Source organism: Octopus sinensis, linkage group LG3, assembly GCF_006345805.1.
Source record: "Octopus sinensis linkage group LG3, ASM634580v1, whole genome shotgun sequence".
In the NCBI taxonomy this organism is placed as follows: Eukaryota; Metazoa; Mollusca; class Cephalopoda; order Octopoda; family Octopodidae; genus Octopus; species Octopus sinensis.
The window spans coordinates 139,291,891-139,308,232 of record NC_042999.1 but is presented as its reverse complement, the minus strand read 5'-3'; the positions used below and the strand labels follow the sequence as shown (position 1 = coordinate 139,308,232).

The 16,342-nt window shown below is 36.5% G+C and overlaps 1 protein-coding gene across 12 annotated transcripts in view; it reads left to right on the top strand.

Annotated features, from left to right (window-relative positions):
• The first annotated feature begins 12,012 nt into the window (after positions 1-12,012).
• LOC118762594 (zonadhesin-like) overlaps positions 12,013-16,342 on the top strand; it is a 110,201-nt gene continuing 105,871 nt past the window's right edge. For all 12 annotated transcript variants that reach the window (XM_036501397.1, XM_036501387.1, XM_036501394.1 and 9 more), the window contains exons 1-2: positions 12,013-12,058; positions 13,121-13,159. In XM_036501397.1, coding sequence (XP_036357290.1) covers positions 12,028-12,058; positions 13,121-13,159 — 70 coding nt within the window. In that variant the 5' untranslated portion in view covers positions 12,013-12,027. The remainder of the gene's footprint in view (positions 12,059-13,120; positions 13,160-16,342) is intronic.

The window sequence follows — 16,342 nt, the reverse complement described above, 5'->3', positions numbered from 1 at the left end:
CCTTCCAAAAAAAGCCAAGGAAGAAACAATCATGGTTTCATTTGATGTAGTTAACTTATATACCAGTATACCTCATAATTATGGACTGGAGGCAATACAGTTCTGGTTAGACCAATTTCCGGAAGAAATACCAAAAAGGATCAGTAAAGAATTCATTACTAAATCAATTGAATTCATCCTACACAATAACCACTTCATGTTTGACAATACATTTTACCGTCAAAAATCCGGAATTGCTATGGGTACAAGGGCAGCACCAGTCATTGCGAACTTAACAATGGGATACATGGAAATAATCATTTACCAGGAATCTTTATCAATCTTTGGAACCCCCCTCTCTCAATACATAAAAGAGAATTGGAAACGATTCTTAGACGATTGTTTTATTCTCTGGAATGAAAACACAGATAAACTCCTAAAATTTAAAAACCTATTGAACAGCATAAACCCAAATATACAGTTCACAATGGAATACAACCAAAAGGAGCTCCCGTTCTTGGATATACTAATTAAAAAAATTAACCTTAAAATAGAAACAGATATTTTTTACAAAGCCACAGACGCCAAACAATACCTTCTTTTTAATTCATGCCACCCAAGACATACTAAAACAAACATCCCCTTCAACCTTGCATGAAGGATATGCACAATAGTGTCAGAACAAAATACCAGGAACTTTAGACTGCAAGAACTCAAAAACACCCTAATTGACAGACATTACCCAGCTCAACTCATAGAGGATGGGATCAGACGTGCAACAGAAATCAACATAGAAACTTTAAGAAAAGTTCAACACAACAACACACCTTCCCCGAAAATACTACCTTACATATCCACATACAACCCCAGAAACAAAGAAGCATTCACCATCATCACCCAGAATTTACCAATACTTCATAAGGACCCCAAATTAAAGGAAATTCTAAACATACACCAAATCATTAAAAGCTACAAACAGCCTAAATCACTTAAAAAGATTCTCACAAAGGCAAAATTGTCTTCTGAAATTACGGATGCAAAAGTAAAAAAATGTGGTAGATCGAACTGTGCAACATGCCCTAACCTGCTAGAAGGATCAGAATTCCTCTTTAAAGAGGGACAGAAATTCAAGATCAAATCTAACTTTACTTGTGCCTCTGAAAACATAATTTATGTCATAAAATGCTCGGGCTGCCACCAAGACTACGTGGGTTCCACGGGACTATCACTCAGACGTAGATGCACACTGCATCGACAACAGATTGCATTCCCAGAATATAGAATGATACCTTTTAGTGAGCACATTGAGAAATGCGCAAAGCAACTACTACCACAATTTTTAATCTTTCCATTTTACCAATGTGCTTTCCGATCATCAACACAAATTAGACTAAACAAGGAAACATTCTTCATTGAAAAGTACAAGCCCAGACTCAACCATCCGAACATACTGATACAGAGAAATTCACACCAAGAGAAAGGAAAAAATTTTAAGCGATTATCTCCCTTACACCGGAAGAAATCACTCACTACCTTCCCTTATTTAGAACTCTCCTGAACATAAACATAACGAAAACTCTATTCAACATAAACGTAACGTCGCAAGAAATTTGAAAAGCTACACGCGAAACCGGTCTTTCTTTTAAATTATGTCATTAGAAGAGAAAAAATTTTGTTTTAAATTTTCTAATATTCTTCAGACATATTGACGCAAATATATATATTTTTTACATTTAAGCCTTCTGTAGTTTTTTCACTCTTTACTTTTTTCTATACATATATATATATATATATCACGTGATCACGTGACTGACCAGACCATCAGATGTTGTTACACATCGCTGATCACAATGCATTCGCATTGTTTTAGCCTTCGAATGACACCACCCCGCTGGCTAAGCGAGCAGGCATATATATATAGCTATACATTTATATATACTTTTTTATCCAAGGGGAGGCAACAGGAGCAACAACCACAGGAACACAACAAAGTTCAAAGATAGACCAAACACATGCAAATCTTATATACTAGTTTATATCTATACAGTCCGACATATTAGTGTATACAGCTCATTGGAGCACTTCTATTTCCAGTCCGTTGTATATCCTGAGTGTTGTTGTCACTATATATATATATATATATGTATGTATAAAATATAAAGTTATATCTTGAGTGACAACAACACTCAGGATATACAACGGACTGGAAATAGAAGTGCTCCAATAAGCTGTATACACTAATATGTCGGACTGTATAGATATAAACTAGTATATAAGATTTGCATGTGTTTGGTCTATCTTTAAATTTTGTGGTGTTCCTGTGGTTGTTGCTCCTGTTGCCTCTCCTTGGATAAAAAAGTATATATATATATATATAAGACGCGAACTCTTTAACCCTTTGCTTGACCTTTCCTTCCTTCCTGTCTGTCTTCCTCCTTGCCCGACTCTCTCCCTCTTATTTTTCACCCTTTCTGGTTTCCTTTCCGCTCTATCTCTCTCTCTCTCTCTCTCTCTCTCTCTCTCTCTCTCTCACTCCTCCTCATCTCTCTCACTGCCGAACTTCCTTTCACTGGCAGCTTTCTACAAGTCAACATGACTTTTTTGCGCTCTGAATTTATCCATCGTCTAGGCTTAAAAACAGCCCTTAATGTTTGTTTCCTTGTCCTGTTTTAATTCTCTATGTGTACTGTATTTTTTTGTATTTGTATTCTTATTTGTAATTATATTTTATTTGTATTGCTTTTACGTCCTGTTCTTGTCACATTTTTTTCTTTCCTTGTTCTTACCCCTCTGCAAAGGAATTTTATTTGATTCCTCTGCAGGAAGGATTGGATCGACGGGTCGTGTTCTGTCCTTACCTTCGAAACACGCATTGAGTCAATTCAGGGACAGCTGATGAAGGGGGATATTCCTTGTATTGTTTGTCTTGTACTCTGTTTTTTCGTTGTTAAAAAAGTCCGTTTCCTAGTTGTTTTTATGTTTTCGTTTCTCGTTGTGTGCTACGTTTATTTGTGGTATCCTGTACTCATATATATATATATATATATATATATATATATATATATATATATATATATATATATATATGTATATATATATGTATATATATATATATATATGTATTTTCGTGTACATGTATCTTTAATTTTGTATTATTTTTTTCTTGTATGTATTTTTTGTGCTGTTCTTTGTTACGTCCCTTTTTGTGTTACATTTTTTTGCTCGTTTACCCCTCTACGAGTTTATTTTATTTTAATCCTCTCGTAGGAAGACCTAGCTTGACCTTACGTGTTCTGTCTCTGCCTTCGAAACACGTGTCTGCTAGCGACAGCTGATGAAGGGGATTTTTCCTTGTGTAGCATGTCCTGTACTTTGTTTTTCTGCTGCACATAATTGTTTTTCCCGTTTTCGTTTTCGTTTCGTCTTGTTCCACGTCTCTGTCCTTCTGTTGTAACAAAATGTCTTCTCCGTTTTCGTTCTGTTGATTTTTTCGTCTTCTTGTGATGTCCTGTACGTATATATATATTTATATATGCATGTATATATACATGTAGATGTCGGTACGTACATATATGTTTGTATGTATGCATATATTTTATTTATTACACTATATATATATATATATATATATATGCATGTATATATACATGTAGATGTAGGTACGTACATATATGTATGTATGTATGCATATATTTTATTTATTACATTATATATATATATATATGTATATATATATGTACACAAACAAATATATATATACGAAGATAGATATATTTTATCTTTTTAATTTTGATCGGCAGATATTTATAAATGTGTATAGATGTGGATGTTGACGCAAGCACTCCCCTAATACACGCACACACACACACACACCACACACACACACACACACACACACACCACACACACACACACACACACACACACACACACACACACACACACACACACACATATGATGAATTCTTCCATCCAATGCGAACATGAGAGTTGAACAAATAGCTAAAAAAAATGCCCGGTCCTTATATTTGTGTTTGCTAACTCACCAAGGGGTTAGCTCACCAATTCAGCGTTTAGGCAGTTGATGGAGTTGTCAGACAATGCAGAATGACTTTTGCAGACAATTTTCCTATCCCTATTCTTGAAGAAATGTTTCAAGAAATCGTTGTGATCCCCCAAAACATGGCTAGCTATAGATGCTAAGCACTTCTACTTTCACTGGAAGATTTAGCATCATTTCTGTTACAGGGATCCTGTAGTGCGGCAAGTTTTAGTCAACTACAAAGATTCCGCCACTTGTCTGTGATTAGTCTGAACCAGTCTATTGTATTCCTAATATGATATTTATTTTAGACAAGATAACATGTTAACTGTAATCTGCATTTCCGAATAGCAAGCTCGATGAGTTTAAAGAAAGTTGAGTTGATAGTATCAATCGACGAATTGTCAAGAGGTTTTGATGTCAACCGAGATTTCCACAGAATTTCGAAGTGATTCAAGTTCTTCAGATAGCTATGCCTTCTCGACATGACGTTGATTCGTTTAGGGATATTAAAGATTACAAAAATTTTATTTTACGGAAGAAGTGAAAAGAATCTTTGTCGGCGTTGTGAAATAAATATATAATGCGAAAGTCCTCACATTTCGTTTTCTCGTTATGATATTGTCAATCATGTGCAGTTCCTTGAATCCAGGATACCAGTTGTCATATGATGTTTGTGGTGTTAGGAAAACGTGTTATTAGATTAAATATATAGTGAAAATAAACGTAACCCGTTTGAGTTCATTTCACAAACTCCATATCAGTGTATGATGTAGGGTCATGTTAAATAGTCGTTTCATATTCACACATTGAAATCATCACTTAGGACATTGTGTCATGATCAGAAACTTTTGAAATATTAAGAGTAGCTGACTGTTGAATTCGTTGATCTCCTGCTCAGTGCAGTGCATGATGGCAGTTTAACAACTCACAAGCGTGACTGAGGAATTGTTTCAAAGTCCAAGAATAAATGTGATACGATCATTGATGCATTTTAGAATAGAGGACACTAGTTTAGTAAGATTTGACTAAATGGTACCGGTCCATTAAAAGCATAACCTCCACTGTCATATTTCACATTGGACGTTTTAGCGAATCAAGTTTAGCTACGTGTGCTGAGTCTAATATTGTACTTATGTAGTTCACATATTGTCCACGTTTTGAAGTGGAGCCGTTATTTAGGAGTGTTTTAAATTCCAAAAATCAAGTGTATGATTTTGTATGCGAAACTGATCCTGACTGTTTGTACTTCAAAATTTGATCTCAGAAAGCTGAAGGTTTGGAGTTTGAACGAGTAATTTTTGAAGCAAATTTTCTTAACTCATTACGCTTTATCCAATCAGATCGAATTTGCCCTTACCGGAGGAAACAAACATCACATTTGCTCATGGGTTTCGTCTAAGGATGACCATCCAAATAATCTCCAGGGTCTAGATCTCATGTAAGTGTTTTCAACGACATCCCCTATCTACCATGTCCTCACCACCCCATTGAAACTGAACCAAAATATAAGAGGAATTGTGAGGTAGTAGGACAGATTTGTACCGAACTGTCAGGCTACCAAAACGCATGATTTGATTATATGAGCTCAGAACTGTAAGACTAGCTACGCGTTTTGAATAAACTGTTATGTGTATGAATTTATGCGTATATATGTATGTATATTTATGTAAACAGCAGATTTTGAGGAAAATTACTGATGCACATGCTATTTCTCTTCTGTGTTAATCTATATATATATATAAAACTGAGAATGTGTGTCTGTCTGTCTGTTTCCCTAAAACTTGAGAACTACACAACCAATTTCATCGGGAGTGTCATCGGCAAAAAACTTTTAACTTTTTGCCTAGGGCGAGTCCACAGCAATATCATATCTTCTCCACTATGATTCCCTAAAACTTGAGAACTACACAACCAATTTCATTCAAATTTTACACATGCCTTACTTAGGGTCCATGTAGTTTTATAGGCAAAAACAAATGCTCAACTTCTTGCCTAGGGCGAGCCCATAACAATATCATATCTTCTCTACTACTTCAGTATTACGTGTTAAAAGTGAAACAAAAACATTTCTTTATTTTATGTCAGATACTTTCACTTTAACAATAAAAATAATAATAACAATTGAATTATATGTAGTAAGTAATAATTAAAATCAAACTAAATTAAATCGTAACATAACAATTAAATGTAAAAATAGCAATTGGTATAAAATTGCATCAATGACTCGAACTTGAATAAGTGGTTTCACATGAATGGGAATAAATTAAAAATAAAATTAGTGTGTAGAAATGGAATAGTCCAGATGGAGCTGTGCACATACCCTTTACCACGGCTTTTACATTAGATTATATGCTAATTAGCTAGCATTAAGTTTCAGCTTCTCCTGAGTACTGCTGTTGGTTTATTTATTATACATAAAGGACTATAGCTTCAACTGCGTACTGCTTTTTGATTCACCGTAAGGTTTGTTGTTATTATTATTACTGTTTAACTATAGTTATCACGTTTGTTGGTTCCTCGTAAGGGAAACGTGTTGTGTTGCATTTGTTAAATAATTGTAAACTGTAACCCTCCCCCTTTGGGAGAAGGAGCTTTGGTTATTGTTTAAAAATTGAATTGTGTCCTTGTTTGGGGAAATTGACAATATTTTCACCGTTTATACGGAAGCATCTTTGCTAAAATGCCTTCGTTAGAAGAAAGTACAAAAATGAATTTCGCTGCAGCCGTCGGCGGGCGCGAACTCATTAAAATTAAAATGGAAGAAATACAAACCTATTTCGGATTGATCACCGACAAAGATGGTGAATCTAGGATAACACCACCAAACGAAATAAAAAGTAAAATTTAAAAAAAGACTATTGTCTATAAAGTATATAATGTAGAGTAAAATATAGATTTGAACACCTGGAGGAAAGCACCATCGAAAAGTGTCTTGGTGCGACTATGAAAGATATCAAGTATCTAACCAGAGGCGGTAAATTCGCCACAATAGAAGCAAGGTTCGAGTCAACGGTGCGTGTAAGGGAGTACTCGACTCGAACCTTGCAAAGTGGAAATATTTTATTTTTACCTTTATAAAAAATTTAAAATGTCCCCCCAGAAGTAGATGTAGGCTGGATTGTAGCCACACTTCTATACAAGAGGGAGGACAAGATACAGTTGATCGAAATTGCAAGAGACGGGCCTACAATTCCAGTCTGTTATATATTTTTTGTATTGTTATCACTAGCGATATCAAGATATAACTTTGTAATTTGTATTTTATATGTAGATATATATATATATACGAGGGGCGTTCAATAAGTAATGCCCCTGACCCACTTCCCATAGCAGTAGAGCAACGAAACTTGGCACAGTTATTAGTCTTTTTCTACATAGGAACCACCCAGAGTTACGCATTTCTCCCATTGTTTGATGCAGCTCTGGAGACCGTTTTTGTAGAAGACCCCAGCTTGGTCCTCCAACCTGAACGTGACTTCAGAAATCAAGGCTGCATCATCTGGGAAACGCTTTCCTTTCAAAAACAACTTCATGACTGGGAAGAGGTGAAAATCAGAGGGTGCAAGGTCAGGAAAGTAGGGGGAGGGGGGAGGAGTTCATAGCCATACGCCTGTGCTTCTGATCTGGCGACAAGCGAGTTGTGGACCGGAGCGTTGTCCTGCAGGAGGAGGATGCCTTTGCTGATCTTTCCCCACCTCTTGATTTTGATAACTTCTCTTAATTTCCTCAAAAGTGAAGCATAATAAGCTCCTGCAATTGTGGTACCCTTTGCCAGGAAATCTGTCATCACTACTCCGTCCTGGTCCCAGAAGACTGTGAGCATGACCTTGCCAGCGGAGGGCTGCACCCTTGCCTTCTTTGGAGGGGGTGAGTCACGGTGCTTCCACTGCATTGACTGGGCTTTGGTCTCTGGATCATCGTGATGGACCCAGGTTTCATCCTGTGTAATCAGTCTTTTGAAAAATTTTGACTCATCTTCTTGGCACATCTCCAAATTCACCCTCGAGCACTCGACACGTTCTTGCTTCTGGAAAGGCGTGAGCAACCTGGGAATCCATCTGGCAGACACCTTTTGCATATGCAAATGGTCATGAATGATAGTTTCCACAGACCCGGTACTAATCTTGACCTCATGGGCTATTTGGCGAATAATTATGCGTCGATCTTCCAAAATGGCAGCCTCAACTTGACGGACAGATGCTTCATCAATGGCAGAAGGGGCGACCAGATCTGGGAGCTGTTTCCACAGAGTTCCGACCATGTTTGAATTCACGATGCCAGCGTTTTACAAGGTCATATGATGGGGCATCATCACCATAAGTTACTTTCATTTCATCAAAAGTCTCCCGTGGTGTGCGTCCTTTCAAATACAAAAACCGGATCACTGCTCGACACTCAACAGGCTCCATTTCACACTTGACTCGGTTCAAACACCTGTAAATCAGAAACCACAATTAATTCAGAGCTGTAATTTGTCACTTACTCTATAGAGATATAAATGATTGCACATGCAAAATTTCAGCTAGATCAAACAACTGCAAGTGGGTCAGAGGCATTACTTATTGAACGTCCCTCGTAGATGTACATGTAATATGTACACATTTATATACACATATATACATGCACTAGCACTATGACCCGGCAACGACGGGTCATAATGCTAGTATATTATTAAACTTTGCTTTTTAAAATATTTTACTGCAAAGGAAACTAGAACTTTGTCTTCTTAACGATAGTGCTTGAGTTAACCTAAAATCATATTTATTGAATTTTACCAGTTTAGGGAATGTTCTATAGCAAATGTTATTTTATCTGCGGTCTAATAGTAATAAAAATACATAAATTTCCTAATTTAGAAAAATAGGATACCGTGTTTCCCTGAAAATAAGACCTACTCCAAAAATAAGCCCTACCATGATTTTTCCGGATGTTTTTAATATAAGTCCTACCCTGAAAATAAGACCTAGATAAAAATGCATCAACATGTTAGCAAGACCATGTGATGTTTACAAAGTAAATGAACTACTGCAGCTTGGCTAAAGTCTGCGCTAAGCGCGCATGCACGGAGTTGACTCCCTTGGCTTGATTCCTTTGTTCCCCAGGCAAGATGAGTGCAAAAAGAAAGAGGATAAGAAAGGAATTGTGCAAGAATCACATAACAAGAATCTTACGGCTTTCTGTAAGTAGATGTTGGATCTCCGAATAGTTCGAAAATGGCGAGCAGAGTACGATAATCTCAGCAGACAGGTGGATGAGGGAAGTGCTAAGAAGCGCAAGTGTGGATCAGGTCGAAAACTGTTAATTTCGGTGCTGGAAGATATCAACTCAGGAATGGATTGCTGACAGAAGTGTGTGTGTGTGTGTGTGTGTGTGTGTGTGTGTGTGTGTGTGTGTGGTGTGTGTGTGTGTGTCGACCTCAGTGGAATATGAACTCAGAATGATAAAGTATGTTATCAATGAAAATGCTCACCTTATATTAAATCTGATATATTTTTCTTTGATTTCAGATTGTAAATATGTCTTTAGGCTGCATAAATTTATCAGGCATAGTTTTCTATGTCTGCGGGTATAAATTCAACCTCAGATTTCTGGAGCAATATTACTCCCTTGTTGAAGCGCTGCTAGTTAGCTTATTTTGGCTGCAAACTGGGATACGAGTACAATCCATTTACACTTCATACTGCTTGCAAAAGTTGCATTAACAAGTTTCAAAGATGGTCAGTTGGGAAACTGAAATGTATCCCCTTTGGAATATCAATGGTATGATAGGAGCAGATGAACCACCATAATGACTTCCAAAATCTGTATGACTAAAGTAGCTAGATTCAACAAGAACACTAAGGATCATATAATATACCCAAATATTCTGTCAGTAATAAATAAAGCTTGTTCCAGCCGATATTCTTGAGACATGGGAAATTTTATTAGAGTCTGATACTATTGATACTAATGAGCTTTCCATCTCATTAGTAAATTATGAACCACCAACAAATGACGATCGTAAACTATTCAATCAAGTTGAGATTAATGATTTGGTGAGGATCATTAACCTTCCGAAGGGAAGTGCACAGGCTTCTGTTTCCTGGAACAACATGTACTTGGTACCGTCATTGTGAAGCGGGATTCACTCAGTTCTTTGAGAAACAAGATTCTTTAATTTTCTATTCAAATATTTCTGGCCTTATTGAATACATGGAGATGTCGTACAAAGCAGATGAATGGTGGCTCTTCATTGCTTCTTCTAACAGAAGTTTAAAGGTTGTTATTCTCTACAATGGCAAAACAGTTGCATCTGTGCCAACTGGCCATAGTGTCCAAATGTCAGAAACTTATGAAAATATGAAGTCACTCATAACTGTCATCAAGTACCATAATCATAATTCTCTCGCTAGTGGTGATTTAAAAGTTATTGCTCTCCTACTGGGTCTTCAAGCGGATACACCAAGTATCCCTATGTCTTTAATCTTTGGGATAGTAGGGCAGAAAGCCAGGACTATGAACAAAATGATTGGCGACCAAAACCAGCTTCTTACCCGGAATTCACAATGTGAAAACTATATCACTAGATAACCCCAAGAAAATTCTGCTTTCACCGCTCCACATCAAATTAGGGCTTATGAAAATTTTTTTGAAGGCTCTGGACAATCGCATGTGTAACCAACCATGAAGAACAGCTGCTTTCAAGTAGTTGGAATCAAGGTCTTCTCATAAGTGAAGGCAAGCTAAAGATAGGAATCTTCGTTGGCCCTCAGATTTGGGGATTGATGAAGGACGAGCATTTTAAAGAAGCATTAAGCAGGTGTCGAGATGAATGCCTAGTTTTGATGTGTGTGTGTGTGTGTCAGAGCGTTAGTATGTATATGGATGTATATGTAATCGACTATGTATGTGTAAGTACGGGCCAATTCTTAAAGGACAATCACATGTGTAACCAGCCTCAAATTCGGGGATTGATGAAGGACGAGCATTTTGAGGAAGTATTAGCAGGTATCGAGATGAATGCCTAGTTTTCCTTCAAGCAGATTGTCCAAAACGTATTGGGAAACAGCTGCACCCCAAAATATGGAAAAATGACCCAACACCTGATTTCAAGTTTCCAACAACTTGGGTCAAGAATGAGTGTAAAGATGCACTTTTTGTACTCACATCTTGACTATTTTCCCAAAACTTGTGGAGACTATAATGAGGGACAAAGACAGCAAAAATTCGATAGTAAGGCAAATGGAATGTCAGCATGATGGTGGATTACTGCTGATCATTGAAACATGATGATTCGGATGCACATCACAAACGGAATTCAAAGCGGTTCTCCTTCCTTTGAATCAACATATAGGTTAACCATTAGGAGTATAATTCTGTTACATTCATTTGATCTAATGATGATAACCCACAATTCATTTCATGATGAACATGATTCATTTCATGTTGATTTGGAATATATATGTTCTTGGAACTAACACTATGCTTTTCCATGAATACTTGCTTCATTTTTAAAAAGTAACAATTTATTAAAAATTCACATTTTTTATTATAATTTGTATTTTATTAAAATTCTTACGTGACAGAGCAAAATGGTCTAGATATATTAAAGTCAGCAACCTAAGAATATAAGATCACATCTACGAATAAAAATGAAAATAATTCTCAAATGCAGACAAGTGTAATGTGTGAAACTATTTCAAATTGGCATTGAATATTTAGTTTTCGGATAGATGAAACTGCCAAACATGCTAACTGAAACCACAACTACAGAACTCTGGTTCTTCCATCAAACATACAATAAATATCAATAAACTAATATTTGGTTTGTAACCGCATACACCCAGTTTTTGATAAATTAGTTCCCACGCATGAAATCCTTTAAGTTTATAATATTCAATACACCACCTGTGCTTTATATAATAAGCGTTATTAATTGTTCGTATTGATTGTATCTGGAAAATACCACTTCACTTACTATATAAAGTTTCGGTTTTTGGAAAGTGGCAGCACAATTTGCCGAGATGAAGTTATCGGTAATTGCAGCTTTTGCTGGTAAGTATCATTGTGTTTGCACTTTCTTGGATAATATTTCTGTCTCGTCTTTTATGATATATAGACATCTTTAATTGAGTTACAAGATATATTTTGAGATTTCATTTTGAAATATCATTCAATAATAGAAAGCTATGAAATATATATATATATATATATATATATATATATATATATATATATATATATATATATATATATATATATATATGTATGTATATATAAATGTTTTGTCTGATCAAGTCACAATTGGTTTATTAACATAGCAAATATGACGCTTGATGCATTTTTTAAAAGAAGATATGCGAGTGTAGTAGATTTTACCATATATTCATAATTAATTATTATAAAGAAGAGCTAACTCGTATTTGCATGATATTGATCCTCCACCCATCTCGATCTTCATAATCCATCTCGTTGACGTTCAGAATCAAATGTTAAATGATCGACTTTGAAGAGTGACAGTCGGTCACATTGGAATGTATTTCTGACAATGATCCAACAATAAGGCATTAAATACAAATTACAAGAATTATACAGACGAGAATAATTTTCATATTGTAGAGAGCATGAAATTGCTAGAACTAGCTAATATATTTCAAGATATCAGAGTTAGTTCCAATTAATTATATAAATAGAGGTGCAGCGTCATTATAAGGAACAGTGCGCTTTCAATTCATTCCTGATGTTACAATTCACTCAGTTGTTATGCTTCATCTATGTTTTGAGGAACACACTAGCATCTGTCATGCCTACTCTATAAATTTGTGTATAGTTAAAGTTACCAATTTTTTATATAAATGGCAGCGGTTCACTTGAAGTAGAGAAATAATAGTATAACAGTTTTAACACCTAGTTTTGTAGTTTTACGTTACGATTTTCAATACTGTGAGCGCCAAATTTCTCATGCATCACGCTGCGGGGAAAGGGAAAATAATAATAATGATCGTTTATAATAGAATTAAATTGCTTACAATAAATTATTATTCTTTTTGACAAACTGTCAAAATACAATGCTTATTTGTAATGTTTTGTCTAATAAATAACATTATCTCATTGCAGCTCTTTTGGCATTATGCCTAATTGCAGCAGGAGAGCCATGTAAGTAATATTTTAAAAAATTGTTATCTCTTTCTCTCTCTCTTTCTCTCTCTCTCTCTCTCTCTCTCTCTCACACACACACACACACACACATACACACAAAACACACACACACACACACACCACACACACACACACACACAACACACACACACACACATTCTCTCTCTCTCTCTCTCACGGCTCAGAAATGAAGGACGATCCGGTGTTTAGATTAGAAACGATGTTCTTTCACTGAAATTGTGATAAGATCAAGAGGGTAGTTAATGTATATATGCTTGTACACACATACACAAACACACACACACACACACACACACCACACACACACACACACACACACGAATGGGTGCCCAAAAGTAACTGGAAACATTCTCTGTGGGACAAAACCGTTGTAGTTCAGGTTTCCACCGACAAAAGCAACTTGATGCCACTCTCAGGCATCAGTCTGCAAACCAGCATTGTCCACTGAAGTCGTACTGCCACATGGTGCGTCTTTGTTTTCAGTGCTCCTCCTCTGTTCGTTGTTTTTGTGATTGCGGAAACGAAGGAACTGCGTGCTTCTGAGAAATTCTATTTTCTCCTGGGGAAAACGTCGCCCAGAACAGTTGTCATGCTTCAAACAGCTTATAAGAACGCTACCGCGAGGAAAACATAAGTTTATGAGTGGTTTCCACGCTTTAAGAATGTTCATTTGTCGCTTGAAGACCAATCTCGTTCAAGACAACCGTCGACCTCCCGAAAGAATGAAAATTACATAAAAATATCTTGAAATACTAAAGAGTAAATTTATTCTATAAAATCGCCATTGGCTTCAACCACGGATCCAAGATGACTTCGAAATCTCCCGCAACTCTTCTGGAGTTGGTTAATGCAGCCATAATCCACATCTTCAGTTCACCTTTGGTGTTACAAGGAATTTTGCTGGTCTCTCGCTCATCTACGTCTCACACATAGTAATCAAGGGGGTTGCGGTCTGTGGGGTTTGGTGGCCAGATGTTAAGGGCGATGTGGTCGCAGAAATTGTCTGGCAGCCATGACTGGTTCTCCTGCTTGTGTGACACGTTGCAGAGTCCTGTTGCTAGACATAGTCTTCCAGAAGCCACCCTTTTAACCCAGAGCAGCACCACCTCCTCTAGTAACTTGATGTAGGCTCCCGTGTTGAGTCTGAGGCCGTGTGGGAAGATAAATGGAGGCACAACGTCGCCATTACTGGTGATCACTCCAAACATCATGATGTTGACTGGAAGTCTGATTTTTGTCCTTCTCGGTATATGCCCTCAGACTGCACTGTCCTCAGATCGACACTCAAACGCTCTGAAATGTTCGTATTGGCGCTTCCAACGCCAAGCAGTACAACATATCGTTTCCAAATTTCTGGCAGACTGAATTGCATCATGCTGCTGTTTTCTCACAGACGGTGCCCAACTGACTCTACTATACTGTGCAGTAGACAAAATCAAAAACAAACAATATACATGCGCAAAATAAATAATATAAAATAGTGACAATTTATCAATCACACCCTGTATATATAAGTGTGTGCTTGTGTTTATACATAAGTACATGTCTTTATACATAAACACATGCCCCGCTACATGCATACTCGCACGCGCACGCACACACACACACACACACACACACACACACACACACACACACACTCACACAAACACAGAGTTCTGATTTCTCTTGTCTCCTCAAGAACCTTCAAGCCCGAACATACTTGGGTAGTCGTATTATACAAAGGATAAACAGTTTATACTTCTAAAGAAAGTTAGTCATAATTTGCTCATGATGAGTTAGAATTTATACTTCTGTATTAGTTTGAATATTTCCGTCAAGCTACAACAGCAGGAAAATATAACAAAATTATTGTGATAATTATATGTTGAAAACAAGAATTTCTTGTCTATACATGAATTACTTTTAACTCTTTTCAAAATTCACTTCTCTCTTGAGTTAGTTAAAGACTAGCAAATATTATGAGTCGTAAGCATATCCTTTGGCAAAGTGATTTTTAAGAAATTTTGTTTGCTTACGTACATAAAACATTTCGAAACCATGACTGAGTGTGGATTTCTGGCTTATACTGACAATGGTTAATGTTTGTTAATTAAAGCTTAATTCAGCTAACTTCAATTAAAAAATGTAGTATCGTTTGACCTGCTGACACAAGCTCAACTTCTTTGTCATGTACTACAAAACAGTCATGACCTGGACTTACTATCTGGTAATGTATACAGTCGATCAATAGGCCGATTGAATGAATTCATGGTTACGGAATCCTGTTCATCTTAGATCTAAATAAATGCATATCACCCATGACTTTGTGTCGATCCCTTCAATAAGATAAGACATATATATTCACACAAACATATACAGGAACATACTCAAATGTTAAATACAAGTATTTTTAAATGCACAAAAATCCTACAAACTGACTGAATAAAGAATTCACTACCTATGTAAAGTATGTGAGGGCTCATACAAACTGTCAAGTGAAAAGACACAGCTGTATAGGTTCAATCGTAGGATGGAATTGGTCAAAATAAGAGAAGTTGAAGGTTGAGAAAAGATGGTTGAATAAATAACTGTAGTAAGACATTAATCTGGTATGTAAGCTGGGGAAATAAAAAAAAATTATAAAATGACGCATAGCACAAGGAGACTTGCGACTCATATGCTCGTACGGAGCATAGAACCATATCGGATATTATATCTTAGAGACTTGCGCACTCGAACAGAGGACTAAGATCGCACAACTATGTCGATGATATAGGTAGAAACACGTAACATGAAAGTGAGAAGCTACCAAAGCTAATGGATTGAAATTTCAAGCGCAGTTGGATATGGCGCACCTCGGTTGTGGTCACTTGTAGAAGAGGAGGCTTTATTTTATACGTGTGTGTGTGTCTACGCATGTATAAGTTAAGTGTAATAGAAAGTGTTGTAATTGGCGAAGGCATAAGCTGGTGTTAATGAAACGACTTGAATTCAGTTCTTTATTCTGTACAGCATTCTGTTTTATAATTTGATAGCTACAAAATCTGATCAAGTGATTTTCATTAAATAATAAGAGCAACAAAATTATAACCCGATTTAGATATATGTTTTATCGCTATGATACCCGTAGCCATGATCATCGCCCACATTTTGTCTCTTCATTCTCACTTCAGCAGC